The 25474-nt window shown below is 36.7% G+C and overlaps 1 protein-coding gene across 1 annotated transcript in view; it reads left to right on the top strand.

Moving 5' to 3' along the window:
• The window catches only part of Mondo (MLX interacting protein mondo), a 151067-nt gene extending 127676 nt beyond the window's left edge, over window positions 1-23391 (top strand). The window contains exons 6-15 of the mRNA XM_083124124.1: window positions 2537-2623; window positions 5203-5927; window positions 8315-8465; window positions 11640-11878; window positions 13053-13283; window positions 13998-14114; window positions 17638-17765; window positions 20016-20139; window positions 21532-21661; window positions 22702-23391. Coding sequence (XP_082980250.1) covers window positions 2537-2623; window positions 5203-5927; window positions 8315-8465; window positions 11640-11878; window positions 13053-13283; window positions 13998-14114; window positions 17638-17765; window positions 20016-20139; window positions 21532-21661; window positions 22702-22829 — 2060 coding nt within the window. The 3' untranslated portion in view covers window positions 22830-23391. The remainder of the gene's footprint in view (window positions 1-2536; window positions 2624-5202; window positions 5928-8314; window positions 8466-11639; window positions 11879-13052; window positions 13284-13997; window positions 14115-17637; window positions 17766-20015; window positions 20140-21531; window positions 21662-22701) is intronic.
• The last annotated feature ends 2083 nt before the right edge of the window (window positions 23392-25474 follow it).

The raw sequence follows: 25474 nt of genomic DNA, 5'->3' as shown, positions 1-25474 counted from the left end.
TGCAAGCAAGAACATTTTACGAAATGAATTTTTATTTGTACAAAATTTTGTCGAGGGGGGGGGGGGCAATTGCTCCTATGTGCCCCCCTGCAGGTGCTGTTGGCTGTCTGGAAGAAATAGTGCAAGAAAAACGTGAAAACAAATTCCATCTTGAGTATATTTTTGTCCTGCTACTCTTAGATTCTACTAGTCTTGCTTTCTTTTACATCAATGTTTGCCCACCTTGCCCCCCTAGAATTGAACTGTCCAAGTTGGGGAGTATAATATTGTTTAATAATGGCGATAAGATTCCTCTACACTAAATTTCTAGGTGAAAGTATAATAATGTAGAGACATAGACTTCTGGAGGGGGGGGGGGGCAAGGATGGTCACACCTTCCCCTTAGAATCAAATGTCAATCTAAAAGTATATATTTCACACGTATAATTTGATTTCAGTCATAGTAATTTACATTAATGCGATAATTTCAAATTCAAGTGGTGTTTTTTTAAGGGGGAACACAATTATCGGGATAAATGCCCCATAGAAAAATACCTTGCTTGTACCTCTGTGGAAAAAAATCTGCGGACGTCCAATTGCCTTGCCCCCCCGTGTGCATGCCTATGGTCTTTTATGATTTGGGTGAATGTGGGCTTGTGGTCAAGACATTGACAGGCAACAGATTTACCTTCGTTGGTTAGGTAAATTTCACACCAAATTGACAGATGTCATATGTCACTTTAGGACCATTCTAATGCAGGCTTGTGCAGACTGTCATGCAGCTATGGTGTGAAACATTGCTCTTGATTGGTTTCTTCTCAAGTAACTTCTGTTACTTTGGTGTGAAATCTGCTCTTCAATTGTTCTCCTTTAAACCTTTATACCCACCCAGAAACTTCTCATTCATTTATGGTGCTTGCATGTGAATACTGTGTCAACATCAGATTGTGAATTTTCACAAGTTTCACTTCTCTACCCAAAGAAATCACACTACAGCACATTCCACAATGTTTTGAGGTTTCTATCCTCGTGACTGCACTACAGAGTGCACAATGAAACTACTAAAAAGCAATTTGAAAACATAGTATTGCATCAGCTTCTGTCTATTTAAATTACTTGTAATTTAAAAATTGCCTATCCTCTTTGATTCACCCTTGTATTTTGTCACAAAATAATGTCACATGATCTCATAAATGTAAAATTTTCACACAACTCCAGAACTCCGTGGCAAAGTGTGTAATGAAAAATGTATTTCTTAGACAAAGGAATAAACTTTAAACCATTACGATAACTACATAAATGAGTATAAAAAATGTTTCAGAACAAAAGTATTTTGTATTGGCATGGTACAGGATAAGAAAAAGTTAATTCATGTTATGGGGAATAAAAACACTGTTGATAATAATATGATGTAAATGAGTTATTAAATTATTTCCGCGAAACTTACTTGTAAATGTTCTATTAATTTCGGTGGCCTCTGCCACCATTCACTTGGGAACTCGTTGCTTCACTGCTGGGTTGACTTCCGGTTGAACAAGTAAGTTTCGCAGAAAATAATTTAGTAACTCTCTTACGTCTTCTTATGAAAAGTTAATGTTATTTCTAAAATGTCTCTTAGGAGGCAATTCTATTTTAAATAAGTGCAAAGTTTCCAAATCAAATTGAATTTATCATGCCCTACACCTTGTGTCATCATAATTATGCTAAATAATAAATGTATCTTGTACTCTTGCTGTACCAATTGTAGGATAATAATTTTTGAAGCATACTGTATCCTATTACAGGGTGTCTATACCGAAATAACAAATCCAAAGTTCTTTCCTTTTACTTGACCTTTTTTCTTAGCATTTATTTAATCGCCCCCTTCTTAGGTATAGTTGCAAATTTAAAAAAAACAGATATTTTTATTCAATGAAACACCCTAACCACAGGGCCGGTTAAGATGAAAACTCGAGCTGTACTTTAACAAGAGATGTAGACTTGCTTTAATTATTAATGCATGTAAAAATTAATGCTTCTGACATCATCCTGGATGACAACATTATTTAATATTTTTACAAAACTCCATGCACACAACAATGCAATTCTTAAGAAACAAAATGAACAAATCTTAACCACAACTCAATACAATTTTAGATTTCCAAATATTTAATTTTATCAAATCCCAGTACAAGTATATAACAATGTAAATTTACTATACTGTAAAAAAAAATGACCACAAGCATAATTTCTTGACCCTATATTACCTCAACAGACTTTCTGAAACTGAAAATCAGTTAGACAAGTTTTGTTGTAGTACTGTAAAGAACAATGAAAAGCAATGCAATTTAATGGTTTCCTGTGCAATTCTACCTGATGTCAGTGTTTGACATTTCTACACTTTCTGTTTATGACACATGTATTTTTGTAGATTTTTAAAATATTAATAAGTCAACCTTAGATCATATTACACAATAATTTGCTTTCTTTTGAAGTTGTATTTTTAAAAAAAAAAAAAAAAAAAGAAGATAGAAATCCCAGACTTGTTAGCATAATTGTAAGTTTACTTTTATTTCAGCAAGAGGTGCAGGATTTGCAGACTTTATTCAACCAGGCTTAGTTCAGTTGCAGCCAAATTACGATGACTTTATGGATCCCCTTCAAGGTAATTATTTCTCTTCCCTACGTTCTTGGTTTTTTGTGAAAACATATTGGTCGGAAGTGCTGCAAAGCATTTAAAAAGGGGAAAAAATATTGTTTAATATTTATCTCATCAAAGCTACTGTTTTATATTTTTTCTTCATATATTAAATTATTACTTTGTAGTATTTGAAAAATCATATTATTCAGTAGCTCTCGTGGAAAATGCTCTCACCTTTAGTGCAAGTGGTTCCTAATTTGATGAGTTTGGAACAGGGTGACCATTTAATATGCATCCCTGTCATCCCGTCGATATTATTAAAAACACTATTTGTTCCGTTTTATAAAAGTCTAGGAGGTAGCTTGAAAATCAAGTCTAAATTTGAGACATGTGCTAAAAGAGTGTTGATGGAAATTGTATTGCATTTCAAACACTTTATAATCATACTGCAATATCATGACATGCTGCACTTATTGGATTTTTCCTATAGCATGCTTTTGACCAGACTGGAGGAAGAAGTAGCTAGTCATGTATGTGCAGTTTTTGATGGAGTGCTGCTTTCCACTTTCGTATGAACACCTTTCCCATATCTACCTATAACCAGCAGAGGAATGATGATGTAGACCCCCAATCACTTTGGGGGGTGTGTGTGTTTTTTCAGCTGTGCATTTCTGAAAAATACAGGTATTTTAAAGACTTCCTTGGTAGCATATGACCCCCCCCCCCCAGTTCTAGAAACTGTGTCTCTATTGTTGAATATGTAAGGAAGATTTCACACTGAAGCAACAAGCAATATGTGTATGTGTCATGTACAGTGGTCGGAAGTAGCGAGCTACTTGTAGCGTCACTACTGTAGCTAGCTACAAAATTTGTAGTGGTAGCTGTAGCGGTGCTACATTTTGAAAATTGTAGCTGTAGCTAAGCTACAAAATTCCTGTAGTTGTAGCAAAAATTTCGCTACAGCTACATTTCTTCTCTGCATTTTGAGGAAAATTTTGAATGTGACCACAGCGTCAAAGAAAAAATAATCAATAACGCTTACTTTTGCAGAAGGTTTATAAAAAAGTCTATTACATGCAAATACGTATAATCTAGATTATAAATATCTTGATATCGCAGATTATAGATATCTGCGTAATTTATTTCATTAGTATAGAATAAATTTAATATCCAGATAACTAAACTGAACTGGCATATGTGAATATATTCTGGCTAACAGCTACGTTTTTTTAGCTGCATCGCTATTTTGGGGAGAAACATGCCTCATTTGCTGTACTCCTGAAAAAAAAGCCACACCAGGAACAAATCCTGTGGATATCCATGGTGTGTAAGAGACAGGTAAATGTAATTAATTACTGTGTAAAACTCTTCTTGCAGTGCAAAAACGAGCCATCAATGGATGGACAATGACAATAGTGCCAGCATTCAGTGGCTCAGTAGATTTTTAGCATTGATCATTGTTAGTACAAGGGATCTCACCAGCAAGAAATTATTGTTACGAGAATGATAGACATACACTTTCTAGAATTACAATTATTTTCGACATAATATTTGTTCACAATCAGGTTTACACTTCAGTTTCCTCAATATATTTTATGATATTGTAAAAAGTATATACGAATTATTGACTTTTCTGCAGAAACGATCATTTTCTTTAGTTAATAAAAAAATAATATACAGTTTCCAAATGTATGCAGTTCTTCTACTTTTACGTTGTTTTTCTGTAACTTTTGCTAATCATGACAATGAGTAGAATGTTTTTTTATATATATTTTATTATCTAGAGTCGCCTTCTGCCACTTTTGGCTAATTGTGAGAATAAGGAAGAATGATGAATGATGATGATGAGTAGTGTGGGGAATGGAGGAGGAGGAGGATCCATCCTCCCAACTAGGCATCTTTCCTAGTTTTTGTTTCGAGTCCACTTTATGCACAGATAAGCTAATCGAGACTGGATCAGAATCACTATAGTGCCTCTGCCAGGTATCGAACCTGGGACCCTTTGATTACAAGGTGACAAAATTTCCACTGTGTCTTCAGGGAAACATTCCCAGTAGGAAACTTACATAAAACATCCCTCCATTTGTTACTCATTTAGCTATACGAAGGCAGCATCCCCCACTTATCCACAATGTTAGAGCAAACATCTAACGAATTACGGGAATTATGATAGTAAATAGCAATCTATTTTCCAGTAAGTACAACTATCATACTAGGGGCTTCTTTTGAATATCCATGTGGTTGTTTCAATTATTTTTTTTATGCAAAAGTAGCGAGTAGCATAGCGAGCTACATTTTGGTAAATGTAGCTGTAGCTGTAGTGAAGCTACATTTTTGGATGAGTAGCGGTAGCTGTAGTGAAGCTTCTTTTAAAATGTAGCGTTCTGATCACTGGTCATGTATCACTTGAATATCATCCCAGAACATCAGTAACATGTCTCTTCAGTGTGAAATCTCTCTAAGCCACAAGGGCCATTGCCCAACAGAACCAAGCTAAACGACAGCAGTGAAAGAATGGAAGGGGAGGCCTGTAGTTCACATGTTTTCCAAAGCCACAGATATCTTGGTACTACAATAATTGCTGATGTCTATGTCCCTTTCAGAGTGGCTGTCAGCTTCCAAACTTCCACCAGTGCCTGAGGAGGACGTGTTGCGACCTGTTACAAGCAACGAGAACAACAACTTCCTGGATGACTTGCTGCGGAACTCCTCATCGGTACAACAGCCGGCAGAAACCCAGATGCAGTACACGTCAAAGATGTTTGCTCAGAGCCAGACCTCAGGATTCAGACCGTCGCCGCCGGACTACAATGTGAACAGGAACTTCCAGAACTTCCAAAGTGCCGACACCTCAGGGATGAACCAAGTCATGAGAGAAACCCACAAGCCAAGAGCGACCAGCATGACTGCGGGACCAATGGCGCAAGGCCCGGCATCGAACAGCAGTGCAAGATCTCCACAGCAGCAACAGCAAGGGACTGTCTATGCAACTAATCAGAACAGGATGCTGTTTCAGGACTATTCTATGACGGGACTTGTGAAAGATGAAAGTGATTACGCTATCCCAACGACAAATATGTGTTCGAGTGCTTCGCAGCAGTCTGCTGCACCCGTGTCCCTCCAAACCAACCGTGTTCTTTCAAACCAGTTATCATCTTCCACGCCTGTTCTTAGACTTAGTGCTCCCCCAGTGCCCACAAGTCAACCTCAGATCCAGCAGAGCTCTGCCGCATCACAGCAAACTACTTCGTCGGGTACGATTCTTGGCCAGGCGAAGACTAACCGCTCCTCTTCTGTACAAGAAAATAAAATGTTTGCTGTCCCAGAGGTAAGTTCACTTTCAAACGAGATAGTGGAAGAGGGAAAACACTGTTTGTAATTATATACGCTACACATAAACTCCCATATTGCTTTGCAAGTTAACTTTTCAGTTCACAAATCAACCACTGGCACGGTAGACTTAACAATGAAGAATACTCAGTGGCGTGCATACAAGGTAAGCTACCGAAGCACTGCTTCGGTATGCAATTCGAATTTTGCATAATTCCCAGGATACTTAGAGAGGCATTTTTGCGGAGCCTGTGAAAGATAAAAATGCCGCAAAGCAGTGGCGTGCGGTGTTTTTATCGAGGCAAGCCTGCCCCTTGGTTTACTATTGTTTGTTTAAAAATAATATATTCAGTGCTCCGGCTATCTAAATGGTCACCACACACTGCTGAGAATACAACTGATATATACAGTAAAAAGTCACCATGTAATACCAACTAACTAACTTCTACAGCACACAAAGGATATCAAGACAAATAACAACATTTTTCTATCATAAATAGCTACTAAATATATAAAATTGTTTCAACCTTTTTGACTTAACATATATTATTAAGAAACATAGATTGAATTTCACCTATCTTTATTCACAGAGAACTTTTTTTGGTGTTCAATAATTATTAGCTTTAATAATTTGAAGTCATACATTATTTATGTTCGCCGTTACATCAGCAATTGTGATGCACACCTTGCATTTAATTGGTGATGCTAAGAATGCTAAGAAAATTAAAACAAATTCTACATGAGAAATAGGCCATTGGAATGTGCAACGGCATCAAAATACTGCAAGATTTTCCACTTTACTTCCATTGAAAACAAAATAGAAATATTGTAATTACCTATTGTGTGCTTAATGGAAGCCTTGGTTAAACACTCATAATGTCTGCTCCTTATTATTTCTAACCATACCAGCAATTAGTGCATCAAAATAATTTGCTTGTTTTTACTGCCATGTATGTGATATTTTTTGTAACAGCATCGCATGCATTACCTGCAAGACATGGATAGATGTGAAATTTTAACTAATAGCTCTAATATTAAATAGCAAAAGTTCTATGAAGAAACAGAATGGTCCATTCACCTCCTTAATTGACACTGCATTACATGCGAGGGCATGTATTTTTTAAACCAAAAAAGACAGTAAAGTGTTCTGTGAGTAAATATAGGCACAGTTCAATCTGTGGATCTTAAAAATACAGAGTAAGTCAAAAAGACTAAACAACTTTACTTATTTAGTATACCGTAACTATTTGTTACAGAAAATAGTGTTGTTTGTAGTTCTGCTTAATTCAATGCTGGTTTTGAGACATTGTTCCACTTGCTGATTGCACCTGAACTGAAAGTGAGAGGCCACACAGTTCCAGATCATGGAAGAGTGGTGAACAATTTTTAGCACTCATCATACATTTTCTGATATATTTCTCAAAGTGGAAAGATGTTAACTGGGTTCTCAGCAACATGTTTTCGTGAATATTTTATTAATATTCTGTTTTGTTTCACTTAATTTCCATAATCTGTCTGTGTTCATATTCATAATTACTTTGATACACACACGTTCTTTCTCTCTCACACACACACACACACACACACACACACACACTCTCTCTCTCTCTCTGTAAGTCTAATAACCGGATCAAGTGGTGTGGTACAACATGAATTAAAACAAAAGTTGAAATTTTATATCTATCCAGAAGGTAATAAATATAATAAAAAATATATTTTATAATTTGTCAGTATATTTGGTCAGTTCTTACTTTACCCAGTGCTCAAAGTGGCATCCCTAAGAAATTATGGGCAACCCCTAATTATTCCCAAGGCTTAAACATCCCTCTCACTTTATAATTTTCCACTTCCAGCACTGATTGTACAAGTTTGCAAGTTATATATTGTTACCTATTCTTCCCTTTTTTATGGCTGCTGAAAATATTGATATACTGAAACTCATACCATTATTTCGGAATATCATAATCACAGTATTGGCAACACCATCAAAATATTGCTATACCTAAAACAAGTATATTTGGTGTGTGTGTCTTCAGTATTATTGGTATTTTAAGTAATCTTGGGTATTATTGCATTCTTCTGCATCTTCAGTGATCCTGGTATTTCAGTTTATCAATATTGTTTTGTTATGTAACAAACATTGAAATGCAATATCTACAAAAAACTCAATACTAAGCAATACTATTTGTCTCTTGATCCCATACAGCACACAGCATCTTGTTAACATTCCAGGAACAGTACAATGTCTCAAGTGAATTACATAACTATGATGCAGCCATGACTTGTATGCTGTAAGGAAGGTTTGTAATGTTAACTACAATAGATTGATTAAGGTTTCAATGTTGCAAGCCTTTCCTTTTAAGTAAAGGTTTTATCTCTTGCTAGGTTAAACCACGCAGACGATCTCGAAGTGGCTCTTCTTTGCAGATAAGTGGAAACCAGAGGCATCCTTCACCGTCCCTTGCTTCCACTGGCAGGCAGGCATCTGCACCTACTGTCAGTTCAAGTGCCCTGCTAGCTCAGTTACTGACAAGTAGTATGTATATCAGATTTTTTACATTATGCACCTGTTAATACAGGTAGTTCATAGTGTCGAACAATTTTTCATAATTGTACACATTGATTGTTGGACTTGAAATTAATAAAAATCTGTAAATTATATTTAAGGAGCGCTAATGAGAGAAAAGTCATGGAAATGTCAGAGAAATTTGTTGTTTCTGAAAACATCAAGAGTCTTGTGGAAGTGCACTAAAAATAGGTTCTTTAACAAAGAACAAGCAAGAAATTTTAAATGCGTTGTGGACAAACTATGATGCAGTTTGATGTACTGAGTATTACCGGCAGTTATAGTAGAAATTGCTTATTAACTACTCTAGGAAAAGAGGTCATATATTGAACTATTTTCAACTAGAAATTTAGTGCAGTAAGTGGCTCTTGTTGAAATTGTTGGTTTGTGTTTTGTAACATATGAGGATTAATATGTATTACTAAATTTTACTACAGGGTGGCTCAAAAAGTCACTTAACACCCTCGGTACAAGACCACTGCAGCGCGCTACATGGAAATGGTGATGACCAATCGTTGCCAGGCCAAGGGGGAACCATATTGATGCCACCCGCACAGTCTGCGACCACCATCTTGATGTCCGCCATCTTGAATTCAACTTCAGAATTTTAAATGGGAAGGGGTGATATGATATATCAAATCAGGCTAGAATTTCATGCAATGGTGAAGGTTTTTTTGATGTATCTTTAACCACGAAAAAGTTATGACTGAATTCTTGTACCAATTTGCTCCTTTTCGAGGTCTTACAAAAATGCCTTAAAATTTGTTTAGCGCATTGGTAACGCATCGAGATCAAAGTGACGTCTAGGGAGAGAAGTTCGATTGCCATTGCTCAAGATTTTAATCGGATACAGCCATGAAGAGCTGTGCATTATGAATGGTTGTTGCTTTTTATCTGATAACTCATTTTCGACAGATCAAAACTGAATGGTTAGTGCTGGTAGGTTAATGGTGTGGCGTGCTGTGTGGAACACAATTGGTTAGTCAATTTTCCATCAACAGAACCTTAAATGCTTAGGGCTACTTGGATTTGTTAAATATACAGGTTTCTTTCATCCTTGCTTATGGAAGAAGGTACTTTTTACAGAGTATTTTTCAATAGGGAGGAACACCAGAACACTATGGGAACGTTGTGAAGCAGTCTGTCCAAAGTTAGTTAGCAGATGACAAGGGTCGCATATTCTGTTTATGAACTTCCTTATGAACATAAACATTAGCCTTGTCACTGTGAAGGACTTTTAATTCAATGGAAGCGTCACACTGTAAATTGTTCGCGACAACCATTCATAATGCGCAGCTCTTCGTGGATGTATCCAATTAAAATCGTGTGCAATGGCATGCGAACTTCTCTCCCTAGACATCACTTTGATCTCGATGCATTACCGATGCGCTAAACAAATTTTAACGCATTTTTCTAACACCTCGAAAAGTAGCAAATTGGTACAAGAATTCAGTCATAACTTTTTACTGGTTAAAGATATGTCAAAAAAACCTTCACCATTGCATTTCTCCTGAAATTCTAGCCTGATTTGATATATCATATCAACTCCTTCCCATTTAAAATTCTGACATTGAATTCAAGATGGCGGACATCAAGATGGCTGCCGACCGTGCGGGTGGTGTCAATGGGGTTCTCCCTTAGCCTGATAATGATTGGTCATCACCATTTCCACGTTGCGCGCTGCAGTGGCCTTGTACTAAGTGTGTTAAGTGACTTTTTGAGCCACCCTGTATAATTATGATTTTTATAAAAAATGTCAGTACATGACAAGTACACTTTTATCTGAACAATCAATTTGTATTCGGTTTTCCTTCTTGTATTACTTTTAACACTTCGTTTAGTGGGTTTCTAAGTGTGGTGTTTAAAATCAGGTTTGTTAAAGATCCAGGAATTTTTAATAAATTCAATTCCGGTCCAGGAGAGAAAATCAGCAAGCGTAAATGGGCAAAATCATAAAAGCGTATTGTTTGAAGTATTTCAATTCGGTCCAGGAACCTTTTTTCAATGAAACAATGCACAACTTGTACCAAATTTAAATTGTGCGAGAAGAAAAGGGTCCAGTCCTACAGCGGAACCCAATAGAACCCATGGGTTCTTGGACGTTTAACAACCCTGGCTAAAATGTAGTGTCCTTCTCATTCACATGTGTAAATACATGAATTGCACTAATTACTTGGACTGGAATATTTTGGCTCTTGGTCCAGAAAACCTGTTAAAGTCAGGGAATTTTGTTGTTATGAAATTCGAGACATCCTGACTAATATATTTCTTCTTTTGTGGATATTTCATGAGGAAGATTACCACTGTTAGGAATGTATTGTAAACATGCTGAAATTCCTACAACTTACACCCTAGCCTTATAAATGATTTTGCTGACCATCATGGTGGGGTTGTCGATTTAATGCACTGTGAAGCCAAAGGCGCCAGATATGAATTCTGGTTAAGGCATTGTGTTTGTCCCATCATCCATTTCATAAGTTCATCACTCATCCTCATCATTGTGATTAAAGCAAGAGGTAGAAAAGCAATGTGAAGTAACCAGTTTAGAAAGAAAATAACCGTGCATCATGTATTGCCTCTCAGTTAAGTGTATTGTCTACTGAAAGGATTATAAGTTGTGGGAATTTCAGGGTGTGTGATAATTTTCTCCTCACTATAAAATATCAAGGGGTCCTGGGTTCGATACCTGGTGGAGGCACATTGCACAGTGGTTCAGATTCCATTTTAAACTGTAGGTGTTCAGTCCCGATTAGCCTATCTGTGCATAAAGCGGACTCAAAACAACAACTCACTCTAATATATATTCAATATCAGCTGTATTTCTTTGGGGGGGGGGGGGGAGTAGTACTTCCTTAGTCTTGATACATTGTGATGCACTTCAAATTTAAATTAGTCACTTTAAGACAATTTTCTAGTAATTGTAACAGCTTAAGCATTGTTAACCTGTGTGAAAAACACACCACTATAAAAACATTTAGACTGGTGACTTTGTTAGTCAAGTTTCTTTGATATTGAATTTACATTTTTAAACCAAATATTTATTGTTTATTTTTTAACCTCAATGCAAAATAATTAATGTTCAGTTGCTTATATGTCTCTAAACATCACACCACATCAGATTCATTCAGTTACTGTTTTTTTTAGGTCCATACAGTACAAGTACAGTTAATGACAAGCTTCAGGGAACAACCACATTGCAACTCTCCTCTAACCTTTCAACAAGCTGCACTACGTTGACCCACAATGTTCCAATCCTTCCCTCTCCAGCACAGATGGAATCAACTGCCGCTACGACGGCTGTACTTATCACCCCAGTTTCCATGACAACAATGACAGGGAGCACTGAGTTCCAGGCTCCTGTATTAACTGGGAATGTAGGCCAGGTAAAGTATGATATCACTGTTTTGATCTCATAAGTGTGTGTCTCTAAGTTCAATTTTCAACCTGAGATCCCTACTTTCTGAACCCTTCAAAAGAGCAATGATGCATGGCTTCAAGCCGAATACATTTTGGAAGTTTTCTCCATGTCCATGCCTGCATGAGAAATTTGCATGTGCACATTTGCCACCTTATTCACACTCATTTATTATGCGGTAAGGATCCTCTCCATTGTGTTGTGGGGTGTTATTTTTACGCATGTAATGCACCTGCTAGAATGTAACAATTTGCCCTTACTCTTGGGTGACGATTCCACAGATTTGAACAGCAGGGTAGGCTTCCAATGTTTGCATCATATCTAAGAGAGCTTTCAAATCCAAGCAACATGTGACAGAGGAGTTTTACATCAAAGCGACACAGGTCCCCTCTGGGCTGTAAACATTCGCTGGGCATGCGTGACCAACTGACAGAGACTATACAATTGAGAAAACAGCCTAGTCTGAGCGACACGTAAGTTGCAAGGAACATGTGGAGCATGTCGTGTCACTCCATATGAAATGTTGCATTTATTTCTGAAGATTCATTTGCAAGCGGCAAGTGTCGGCTTGGGGCTTGTCACTTGTAATAAAGGTCTGAAATAGATAACTAGGTTTTAAAAAAAATAATTGGTGAATTCTTGAAATCTACATGGTCCATGAGGGTCACTCGTCTCGTCACTTGAACATCACAAAACTTTTATTACCATTTTTAGGGATATGAGAGATTAATTGGTATTAGCTGATATAGGCATACCAGTTTATCAATTAAATTACCAATAATTTTATCAATACAACATAACATATCTATAAATAATTTATTATTTAGTGCAAAATTCTGGTAATTTGTTACTATTTTTATGAATATGAATGTTTTATTCATACACCCTGCTTTTGTAAAGCAAATGTCAAAATGCATCGTTCATTTTCAAACCAAACTGTTGCAGTCACCTCATTACAAACATTAAATAAGGAGGTTAATAAGTATTTTGTGTCATTCATGGAACATTTGCAATATTATATGTTATTGGTATGTAAATTTTGTATTTGTACTTTATCAGCATTCCTTAAATTTTCATCTTGATCGATCCTTTTAACTCCAAATTATATGTAATTGTATTACCTTTTTTTTCTTCACTTTTAGACTTTCTTTGCAACATCCATAAGCAAGAGCTCAGAGTCACCTGTTGGTTCTACAAGTAATTTGAGTTTGGCCTCAGTGTCGCCACCTCTATGCTTGACAAACACCTTGTCGAGAACAGCATCGTCGCCACCAGCCATGAATATCTCCTCCATTTCACCCCCTCTAGGGATAGCCGGAACGCCGCCAAAGCCTTTCAGACCAAAAAGTGATACGGAGAGAGTTCACTATCAGGTTTGTTCGTGCATATTCTTTTATGTTTTGTCTCATGCCCAAATAATGATACATTATAGTGAAGAACTGAGATTTTTGTAGAGAACATAAGTGTAGCCAAACATTGCTCCATCAGTTATGTTTATTGCAAATGTGACAAAAGAGAAGCTTAGTAACACATAAAGGTTCCTAAGGTCATTATAGTGTGGGAATTCCTGGAAATTGTACAGGATTTATTGGCACAGGAAATTGTGTGAATTTTCTTTTTAAACGAAAAAAAAAAAAATCACACAAGAGGAATTCTGAAGTCTCTTCTAATGGCACCAAATTTATTTTATCTAAGCAGTTTACATGATTCTATGACGTAGTATTGTCTTAACGTGCATACTTAGAAAGTATATCAATATTGCGTTGTTTTGATACACTGGAAACAGCTAAAACCGTTGTGGTGTTGATCTTTATAAATCAAATATTATCAAAATAGGACAAAAAGTCTTTGTATGGCATTCTGTTTTAAATTGAAGTTTTGGAAATTTCATCGTGAAAACTTGGAATTATACTTCAACTTGGTCTTAGAATAGCTACCCTGTTGCATGAAGATTGTTAAGTACGTTATGGTATTTCTAGAATATATTCACTTGTAATTCATGAAGCTTGTCCTTGTATGAATTCTGCTATATAGGCTTGTTCTCGGTGCCTCCTTTTTCAGTATTAATGCACATGTTATTATTGCAGGAAATGAGACGCAAGTGCCACATCAATGCTGAACAGAAACGAAGGTGTAACATAAAGAATGGGTTTGACATGCTGCACTCACTAATTCCTCAGTTAAATCAGAATCCTAATGCAAAGGTAAGTTTCCTTATCTACTTTTAATTATTCTGCTCTAGTGTGTGTGTCCTCATGAGAAATTTAAGTGTTAAGAATTTTCGTGCCTCAATGTAAATGTTCTGTAACAATTGATTCAACAGTTGTATACCTAATAGGGGTAGCTTTGGCTTGTTTCCCTGGAAACACCGGAATGTAACACTGGAATGTTATGCAAGAGGACATTGTAAGTTTAATAGTGCAATACCAGAAATATATCTCTCTCCGTTAGTCTTTAATTGCTGCCTGCTCTGCTTAGTGATGTGGGCTTCTTGCTTGTACTGAATTTAGTTTAGTATGCTGCTGAATTGCTTAAGTACTGTATGTTTGACATTAAATGAGATTACTGGTATTGCTTTTAAAATGTCAGTATCTTCCTGTATTATACTTAACAGTGTGATGTATGATGAAATGATTTCAAATTGAGAAAGATGTTTACTCTCTTAGTAACATTTCTTTATTTACTTTAATTCATAAGGTATTTTTAATGGCATTAACACAATATTTCCTAATGTTCATAAAAAGGGTAAAAGTCAGGAGTGTGTGGAACTAGGGATCCACATGTTTTCGATACTGGTCATAGTTAGGCTTGCCAACTTTAAAGAATGACATTCCAGGAGATTTCATTACAGCCTTCAAATCCTTCTGATAAAAATGTTTTGGAATACTAATGTCCTGAATATCAGCTGTTTTCGGTTTGTGTTCTTACTACCATGAAAAACGAAATCGATTCAACTTGAGCTTAACAACCTAGCGACTGCAATTTGTAAGTAAACAAAACAAAATGAATACACTTTACCAAAAGTACTTGCCAGCAATCTCTATATTCCACTTCAAACATGCTCTTTTTGTGTAACCAACCAATCAAAATAGCTTTTCTAAGCATAATTGAACGTGAACTTCCTTTTCTTTTCTCACAAGTGCAAACTGTTTGATTTCTCCCTCCTTCCCCTTTACTTAACCAAGGACTCATTTTTCACAAGTCTTCAAAATAATATTGTGAAGTTTAATTGTTTTGTTTGCAATAACAAATTTCTTTGATGTTTAATACAGTGGAATCTTTTTTTTTTTTTTGTTTTTTAGGGGACCAAGTTAGAATGCAGGAAAATACAAAATCCAGAAAAAAATGTAGCATTGAGACGATGAAAAATTTAAAATCTGGGAACGTGAAATCAGGATTCCTCTATATTTATCTGGTTTCATCATTTCTGAGCTATTTCGGACTCATCACACTATACGTGGGCATACCCAAAAGAAACCGAACTAATTTTGTCGTGGGCAGAGCTTTTGTAATACCGCGTTTTGCCGCTAAGAGCGCATAGAGCGAACCTTCCTGAGTCCGTAAGCCGAGTGCTGTCGCTGAAGCAGGTCAAGACACGTTTCGGCGGAGTTTAGAGTGACAGCTGTTTTGTGTGATCGTCGTTTTTGCAATGGCTGATTTTCGGGAACGGTGTGCGGCGGTGAAATTCTGCTTTTTGCTCGGAAAGAGTGGAACAGAAACTCTTGAAATGTTAAAAACGGCATACAAGGACGATGCTATGGAGAAAAATCAAGTGTTTGAGTGGTTTTCCCGTTTCAAAAATGGTGAAATGTCAATTGATGACAAACCTTGTTCAAAAATGGTGAAATGTCAATTCATGACAAACCTTGTTCTGGTCGTCCTTCCACGACCCGAACACATGACAATGTTGAAAAAATTCGTGAAATCATCAACAAAGATCGACGATGGACCATTGAACAAATTGTGGAGCTGCCGGGAGTGACTTGGAGTTCAGTGCAGCGAATTTGCAGACGATTTGGGAATGAAAAGGGTGGCTGCCAAATTCGTGCCACGACTGCTGACTGCTGAACAAAAACAAGGTCGCGTGGAAGCATGCCGTGCTTTGAAAGAAGAGTCCCAAGATTTCCAAAATTATCACAGGTGACGAAACGTGGTGCTATGCTTACAATCCCGAATCGAAGCAACAATCAAGCCAGTGGAAGACTTCAAGTTTGCCGCGCCCCAAGAAAGCTCGTCAAGTGAAATCAAAGATTAAAACAATGCTGCTTTGTTTTTTCGATGTGAGAAGAGTCGTCCATTCAGAGTTTGTTCCGCAGGGTCAGACAGTTAACCAGGTTTCTACTTGGAAGTTTTGAAACGATTGCGCAACAGTGTGCGGCGGAAGTGGCCTGATATGTGGCAGTCGGGTGACTGGTTTTTCCATCATGACAATGCCCCGGCTCACACAGCCCTGTCTGTACGACAATTCTTGACCAAAAATGGTATGACCCCTGTTCCTCACCCCCATGCTCACCTGACCTTGCCCTGTACGACTTTTTTTTGTTTCCTAGAATGACAGGAGACATGAGAGGAAAGTGTTTTGCTGATGTTGCTGAGGTGAAGAAAAAAACGACGGAGGCACTGTCACGCATCACAAAAGACTTTAAAAAATGTTTTGAAAAATGAAATCAAAGATTTGATAAGCGTCTTAATGCAAGTGGAGAGTACTTTGAAGGGGATTGAAGGTTCGTATTTAAATTGTGAATAAATAAGTTCACAAAAAAATTAGTTCGGTTTCTTTTGGGTGGGTACGCCCACGTACCTTGAAGTAGCTGTTATCCATGAAGGTTATGTTACACATAACAACTGCTCTGCCTAATAATTGAAGACTTATTATTGGCATCTGGTCAGGTTGGACTCCCCGATAGCATGATGGTTATGCTTTGGTGTCTGAAAAGGACATGGAATAACATTTCACAGGAGACACTTTTATGTACAGTTTATATACATCCTTCTCCATTTACATACCTAGGTACAGAGTTTTAGTACAGATTCGGTGCATAACCCTCCAGGTTGTTGTTTGCTCTGTTACAGAAAAATGCACTTTTCAGGACTTTAGTTCTACGAGCACACTATTTATCATTCAGTTCTATGAACACACTATTTATCATTGCACTATCATGCCCCTGTAGTTTATCACGCAGGGGTCCATACACCAGATTTCATGAGAACCAACTGGTGACTAGGCCCTCTTAAACTGTATGCTAGGCTCCACATCATCTCAACCTCAACAAAATTCTGCCTCCCAAATGAGTCGGATATTTATACCTCCAAGAAAACTGCCCTTTTGTTGGTTTTAAACAAGAAAGTCATTGGCGGAAAACAATGTTTGAATTCTTGGCTACCGCACAAGAAGAAACCATGACCAGAGCATTTACATACATAGATTTTTCCATTTCACGGCTGTGTACGTTAAAAACCACACAGCAGTTAACACAGTCACCTTTTGGTCAATGAGTATCAGATTCAATTCCTGTTAGGAACATACATTCCTTCAACCCCCCCCCCCTTCCCCTCAAATTCCATGTTAGATACAATAATAGCAATCGTATTAAAATATTTCATGCTGTCACACACCTTAGAAGTGGAATTTATATAAAAGTGGATGTTTTCACAGATGAGAGTTGCAAATGTTGGAAATGTTACAAACTTACATACAACTTTGAATGACAATTTCTTCTTTTTCAGTTGAGTAAAGCAGCAATGCTTCAGAAAGGAGCAGACTACATTCGTCAGCTGCGCGGGGAAAGATCGCAACTCCAAGAAGAAATGGACAGTCTGCGGCAACAGATAGACTGCTTGAATGCTGCTATCAGGTAATTCATTTCGAAAAAATACGATGCTTTAATATTTATCATGCATTGTTTCTTAAAGAAAAGTACTTTTGGACTGCCTCTTCCACTTCATTTTTATTTTCAATTATCTTTTCATTTTGAATTCTCTCTTTCATTACTCTCTGTCTTGTGTTCTGCCTTTCCATTCCTCGCGATGTTGTGTTCTTTCCATATATTTCTCACCATCACATTCCTTCACTCCTCCCCATCAACTCTTGCCTTGGTCATATTTCATTTCGTTGGCTCTTGGTGATATCATTTTGGTTTTCTTTCCCCTGGCATCCCATCAAAGTTATTACATCTTTGTTTACCTCCTTGTTTTCTATCACCCATTATTTTCTGGAAATTTATCATAATACACTATTACCAAATGCCAATAGCTTTTTTCCTATTATGCTGTTCTTTACAGCTTAAATCTTTTTGAGTCCACTTTATGCACAGAAAGGCTATTTGTGATGAGGTACAGTTTAAATGGGATCTGCACCACATTGTCCCTCCGCCAGGTATCAAACCCAGGACCCCTTCATTACAAGGCGATGATGTTACCACTGTGCCATTGGGGAGGCCTCAACACAGCTTAAATCTGTATAATTTTTGAATTTTAGCATTGTTCTGTAAATTCTTATTTCACTAGTAATTTTGGATTAGGTTTTTTCACATTGTAAATCCAGTTTTGTTTCCAGCTTGAATCTTATGATTTTAGTTTTTATGCTTATTACTGTTGTACTTGTAATATAGTAGTAGTGCAAGTCAATAGATAATTATTTGCATTTACAAGAAAAAGAAAACTATGATTTGCTTTACTTGCTTCCAGTACACACTATTGTATACCCATTAATAAGAATTTTTTAAATGCCTTTTTTACATTTTAATTTATTATCAATTATTTCCATAGTTTACAGATCTTATCTTAAAACTATTGGCAAGTACAGAGTTTGGCTGAATAAAAACACACTTTTCCTTTAATATATTTTCATTCAATGGTTTTGATGAATAAAAATCCATTCACCCTCAATGTATTTTGTATTTTTGTTATTTAGTGTCGCTTTTCTGCCACTTAGATAAAATGATGAAGGGACACTTACAAATAACACCCATGCCGACACAGGGACTTCAGTGTCGAACCTGTTGCGTGTGATTTTTTGAACAAATTTTACATAAATTGGATGTATTTATTCATTCACCAGTCAAATTTCTATTACTGCAAACAACACTGTCCTAATTTTTTACAGCATTTACATCAAACCAGCAATGGGAACAAACCAAAACACTACATGTTTAAGCACCTGGTGTTGATATCCAGTGCTTCCAAATGTTAATTTAGCTTCACTGTCCTCGATATGGGTTCAGTTCAACAAATGAACTTTGGAACACTGGTCACAATGTCGGACAAGATCAAACTTATGAACAGAAAGGGTTAGCTTGCTAGGAACCCATAAGTCCTATGTTTGAATCCTGGGTAAGGTGTAGATGTGTCTTCGTATTTTGTCTATCGGTTTGTCCTCCCCAACATAAAGAGGTACAATCCCAAACAAACTTAAAGAAAGTTGAACCCCATCTTCCTTGCAATCTTGACAAGGCATGTGGGTATCCATACAAGAACTGGCAACATCGAAGGGACACAAGGTGACTACATGCCTAGTCTAGATTGTAAGGAAATTTCTCCCGAACGTAAGAAAAGTGATGTAAAACTCAGGTTAGGCCACTGATACAATTGCAACAATACAAAGAAATTTGGAATACGATATGTATAATTTAATATATAAATTCCTGGAATTTTATCATAGCATGTAGTACCACAGGATACTTTGACTACTCAGGAGTGTTATGTAGCATTTTGCAGATTACATAAGACACTCGGTCTCTACATCATATCAGCTCAGATCAAAAAATAACTAAAATGGAAACTAACATTGAAGTTATTCTGTTCACTTTATTCTCAAATTGCCGGCCCCCGTGGCAGAGTGGTTAGCACATTGTGCTACAAAGCCAGGGTTCCCGGGTTCGAATCCTGGCCTGGGCATGGATGTTTGAATGTCCATTCATCAATTTCATCATATCATCACTCATCGCCATCTTCGCAAATTAGCCAAAAGTGGCACAAAAAGCAAAGTAAAATAAAGCAAATCAATCAATTTCTTCTCAAATTGCAAATTAAAATTCTTCAGGTGAAATCTTGGCACAATGAGTAATTTTTCTGTGATGTAATTTCATTTTCTGCTTTCCTTGCAGCAATTGCCAGTCCATGCTTCCTGCCACAGGAGCACCTGTGTCGCGCCAGAGGGCAAGCAAAATGAAGGAAATGTTCGATGATTATGTGAGAGCGAGGACTCTTCAGAATTGGAAATTCTGGATTGTATCCTTTTTATATACAATTTGTCATTGATGTGGCTGTGCTGTAGAAGTTGCACACATACTTTAATATTATGAATTTGTGGCGCAATTTATAGGTGTGTGTACAATGTTGTGAATCTATTTATACATACTGCCATGAGATATTAGTTTCCTTTGTGAGACACAAGAGGAGGGAGGTCTATGCAGCCTGGTATCAGTTACAAACTAGAATTTTATATGCAGAACTTGCCGTTTCAAAAAATTACAAAACATTGCTCTGTTTAGTGAAAACTGAGTTGAAGACTGACTGACTTCTCATTCTAAATACATTATTAACCCTTTGCAGTTCTGTCAAGCACTGCTCGACATCATCTTTCATTCACTGGATTCTATGCTGAGCAGTGTTTGCGAACTACCAGCACTGCCATCTGTTGAGCTAGCAAGATTTTTTTTTGTATTTCATAAATTCTAGTAGATGGTGGTTATGTATCAAATTCTATAAGCTTGTTTCATAATATACTTCATATCAGTTTCTCATCAGGCATTAGTTTGAGTGTCCAGGAAATAAGCAATTTGTTGAAGATTTTCAGGATTCGAACAGCAAAAATAAATTTAGTGATGAAGGCAGAGAACAAAATTCATCTGCTACACATGATGTCAGTGATTCATCTAGTTGCAAAGCAAGTGCTATTTTTTTTGAAATGTTGATTTTTTTAAATAAACTTGTCAGCGCAACAAAATTATCCCATTTTGAAAATCCAGGGGGAGCATATGTCAACTTATTATAAAATCAAGTAAAACAAATTTCCAACATGTATCTTTGTTTTGTTCAGACTTAGTCTGTTCACATTTAATCTTAGTTATTTTTAGGACACCCTAAATTATTATTTTGAGACCACCACAGGTATTTATTGTGTCCTGACAGTACAAGGAGGAAATCACACATGCTGAATTTACTGATACAGTGCTTGGAAATTGAAATGATTTAAAGTAATTTACAAGTTTTAAAATTTAGTTTTTAATTGGAATACTATATCAGTGTATCAGTTTTGCTGTAAAATATTCATAATTTTATGCAAGATAATTGTTTATTCACAAAATCCACATCTCCCCACAATGTTGTTGCAGAAATAATGTAAATTATGCATTTTGTGAAATTTACAGTATGTTTTTAGACTCCACAAAAGTGTTGGTCACTATCAGTAATTAAATTTGAACCAAAACTTCCTCTGATTTTACGTTCTTCAGGAGACCAAGCTAAAACTTAAAATGAGGGAAAATGTAAAATCTGGGAACGTAAAATTGAGGTTCCAATGTATTGAGAGATAGAGTACCAGTTAATTACTCATCCGTAATATGTACATACACCTTGATTTCATCATGCAGGCAGTTCATTTCCTTAACGTGTGTTCAGTTTAGCATATTAATTCAGCCTTGGTTGGATTCATACAATGCATCAGTTTCCACTGCGAGCCTTGAAGATTTATGTAGAACAATTCTTACGTGGGTGGAGCAGCACTGTTCTCTGGTTGACTTGAGACCAGGTAAGGAATATTACTTCTTTCTTGAAAATCGAGAATTTAATCTCTAATATTAAGATTATAGGATCAGAATTATCTGTAGTGAAATATGCTACTTGATGCTACCTACTTTCAGATTGCAGTCATGACATAAACAAAGTGAAAAATTATAATAATTTTATCAGTTAAACTTTTGAGATTTGTGTGCATCTGGCAACCCTGACTGATTGAGCATACATCAATCTTGGCTGCTGCTTCTTCTTTTTTTTTTTTAAATAACTGTTTAAGTACACTTTATGTTCAGAGGCTAACTGGACCTTAAAGGTGGAATCCAATCCACTATGCCATCAAGGAGAGGCTATTTAGTAGTGTTGTTAAGGGAAGTGGATTTGTATTCAAAACTAAAATCCTCAAATGCACTCGTTTGAAGCACTGAAAAGTCAGCCTGACTGATGACAACCACCAAAGATATATTTTACCCTACACACATATAGCGGGAGGAAAGAAGTTCATTGGCAATTTACATTGATTGGAATTTCTTGGTTGACACTTTATGTAAATAATTTGTACACAAGAATGTATAGAGTTGTCTCCTCCACCCCCAGTATAGTTATGTCCACGTGTTTTATAATAAGTTAAAACTTTATTTAAATTTGTAAATACTGGCAAGACAAAATACCTATACAATAAAATAGCATGAAGAAAATACAGGGTGCAACATAAGTCACTTCCCTGAAAGTGAAGTTCCATACACTCGACAATGCCATAGGCTTAGCTGCAACTGGCTGTCTCTGGCAGCAGTTACTCGAGCAGAAATACATTTATGTTTCAGTGGGGTAGTGACTTATGCTGCACACTGTATATCTTCAGAACATAATGTTTGGTCAGAATCATAATATATCATATATCAAAGGCAGAAAAGAGCAAATGCATGTATATATTGGCGTAGTTTAGCGTAAAAAGCCAGAGGTCAAGGATAAGTGTCTTGCACTGACAATGGACATTTTTATTGTTCCATTCTAGAAAAATAAAATAATTACATTTTTCCACCCTACTTTCCCTAGCTGTCTTGAATTCCCTTCGGTACCTGAGCACTAGCACGGAGATCCTCACGGACCCATCCAAGCTACCTGAGGAAGCGACGATGGCCGTGACGAAGCAGGAAGGACAGCCAAGGCAGTCGTCCCAGTGACACCATCCACCGCACCAGACGAAGTGTCTGGTCACGTACAAGGCAGAACCTCTTGTGATCCTGGGTATCCTGGGTTCCGTCATCAGCCCCGTCACCTGCCGGGAGAGCGAGACCCGACTACAATGACACTCAGGGAGCGGACGGAAGTGATAAAGTGCCATAGCTGTGTCTTCTCTACGGTGCAGGGTTTCTGTATGTAAAGAATTTACCAAAGGTTTCCCCCCACCCCCAGTTGGTGACATAACTTTTTTTTTAACAAATGGACATGGCAAATGAGAATGTTTTTAAGAAACTTTTTTTTTTTTTTTTTGTATTGCACGCTTATGGTAAGTGCAATGCAAAATTTGTTACTATTTTTGCGATGGATGTGTACATAACTATAAAAGCCGGTAGTGTTTCATAAATTAGATTGCGAGGGGTGAGAGCAGATGTAAGTCTGAGGAATTTGAAATTCATGTTTGTATTATGAATGTAAGAGTGATGATTTAGTACTGGATGTAACACACTGAGCCATACATGTTGTAATTGTTGTTGATATGTGTAATTATATTTTTGTTTGTTATTTTAGTACTTTATTCATCCTCCTGTTATTCTAGGTCTCATCACTTTTGCAGTTTCAATCTGAAGTTGCAGACTGAAGGATAGTAATTTGTAAAACAATATGCCTGCTGGGGAAAAAATATTGCTGACAAAATAACTGTATTCAGTTGATAGATTACTGTTTTTGTCCCTGTATGTCTCTTTAACTACAAGAGAGCTCATCATCTCAGGAAATGTGCACTACCAGACAGGGTACTAAACTCCATGGTGCACAGCTCTTCGAGGCCCAAGGCCTGCCATATGACTTTTCACTGGCCAACTCATGAAGGCCCATATCACCATTTTCTGGCTTTTTGAGATTAAGGTTCACTACTATGTATTTTTTACTTCAAATAACTTCCTGTCAGTGGCAATGCTGAAAATGGAGTCCACCTCATGAATTGAACCTGGGACGACGTGCATGGAAGCTGACATCATTTGCAATGTTCCTAAGCAAATACTTGTCTCTTGACAAAGTGCAACAATATCTGCTTTTTAAATTATTGTTGGAGTGTGTTCCTTGATCAAGTGGACAACCCAACCTGCAACTTCCATTGTAAAGCACAACATATTTTGGACATGTCTTTGGACTTTGTTGTATTGCATCCTCATCTGTTGGAGCATTTCCCATCTCGAGGGGTTATTTTTGTTTTGTGCTCAGTACTAGTAATGCACTTAAATAAAAAAAAAAAAAATATGAAATGCGTCATTGATAGGAGTTGGTCCTCAAAGGGCTGTTGATCTAAGCAGTTTAGTCCTAAGCACAAAATGAAAGTAACCCCTCAGGATAGGGGATGCCCCCACAACAGATGATGATTCAGTTTTCAAAATATGTTGTGCATTATAAAGAAGCTGCAAATGTAGTCATCCACTTCATCAAGGCACACTCCAAAAATGATTTAAAGCAGATATTGTTGCATTTTGTCAAGAAACATTAATCTTGCAAAATATTTGCCTAGTAACTCACCTGGAGTTCAATAGTAGTCTAGAATTCTAAGTTTGAAAACCTCAGATAAAGAGGAGTTCTGGCTGAGACTTGCAAAGATAAAAATAAAACAAGACTTTAAGATGTACATTAACTTACTACTAGGGCAGAGCCAATACTGATGTCGATGTATTGGTATTGAGAGTATCGGTTGGAATTTATTAACTGATACTTTTCTGGCACTTTGGTATTTCACAGGTTCCACAAAAATGTCTCTAGACAATTTAGTGGAGTCTAATTATCTTGGAAAGTATGCAAAATTAGAAGTTTGGATTTTTTGAAATTTTGAAGTATTGGTATTGGTGCGAGTATGAGGATCGGTTCAGCCCTACTTACTATGAGTGTGTATGAGACAACTGCATCTTATCAAATGAAAAATTAGTTATGACACTGACCAAGAATGCAATGAAGCGTGTGTGTGTGTGTGCGCGCCATTACATTTTTTTGGAGGGGGCCTCCCTGATGGCACAGGGGTAACGTCATCACCTTGTAATCAAGCGGTTCCAGATTCAATGCATTTGTATTGGATGCTTTAAATTGTAGGTTCAGTCTAATGCTTGTTCCAGCCCCCCCCAAAAAATTTAAGAAATTAAGATGAAACCACCTGAAAATAGTATTAATAAAGTATCTATTAGTCGTAGTAATTTGAGATTTTATAAAAAGGAACATTCATATGTACATTAAAAATAATGCATTCCACACAAAATTAGGAAGTTGCAAAGCTACAGTCAGTAGGGCATTTGACTACCTTGCGGAAGACATAGGTTCGATCTGAGTGTGATTAATCTAAGGTCAGCCTTTTTGGCTTACCACCAAACTAAGAAAAATAAATAATTCATAGTACATATAAAAAGAACTATATTAATTCATGATAATACATTTAACAGTGCATAATAAACGAATATATTAGCAGAATAAAATATACATCAATAAGTACAACAATATAAAATATATATGTGTGTTTCATACATATTGTTTACGAAGTACCTCAAGGTGCAACACACATCTTTATCAATGCTTATGGCACACCACTAAGCCATTATAATTAATTTCCATTAATGCTGGAATTTGTCGCACATAT

The sequence above is a fragment of the Lepisma saccharinum genome, chromosome 6 (genome assembly GCF_977018435.1).
Source record: "Lepisma saccharinum chromosome 6, izLepSacc3.1, whole genome shotgun sequence".
NCBI classification, from domain to species: Eukaryota; Metazoa; Arthropoda; class Insecta; order Zygentoma; family Lepismatidae; genus Lepisma; species Lepisma saccharinum.
The sequence above is the reverse complement of the archived record's forward strand: the minus strand, read 5'-3'. Positions and strand labels throughout refer to the sequence as shown.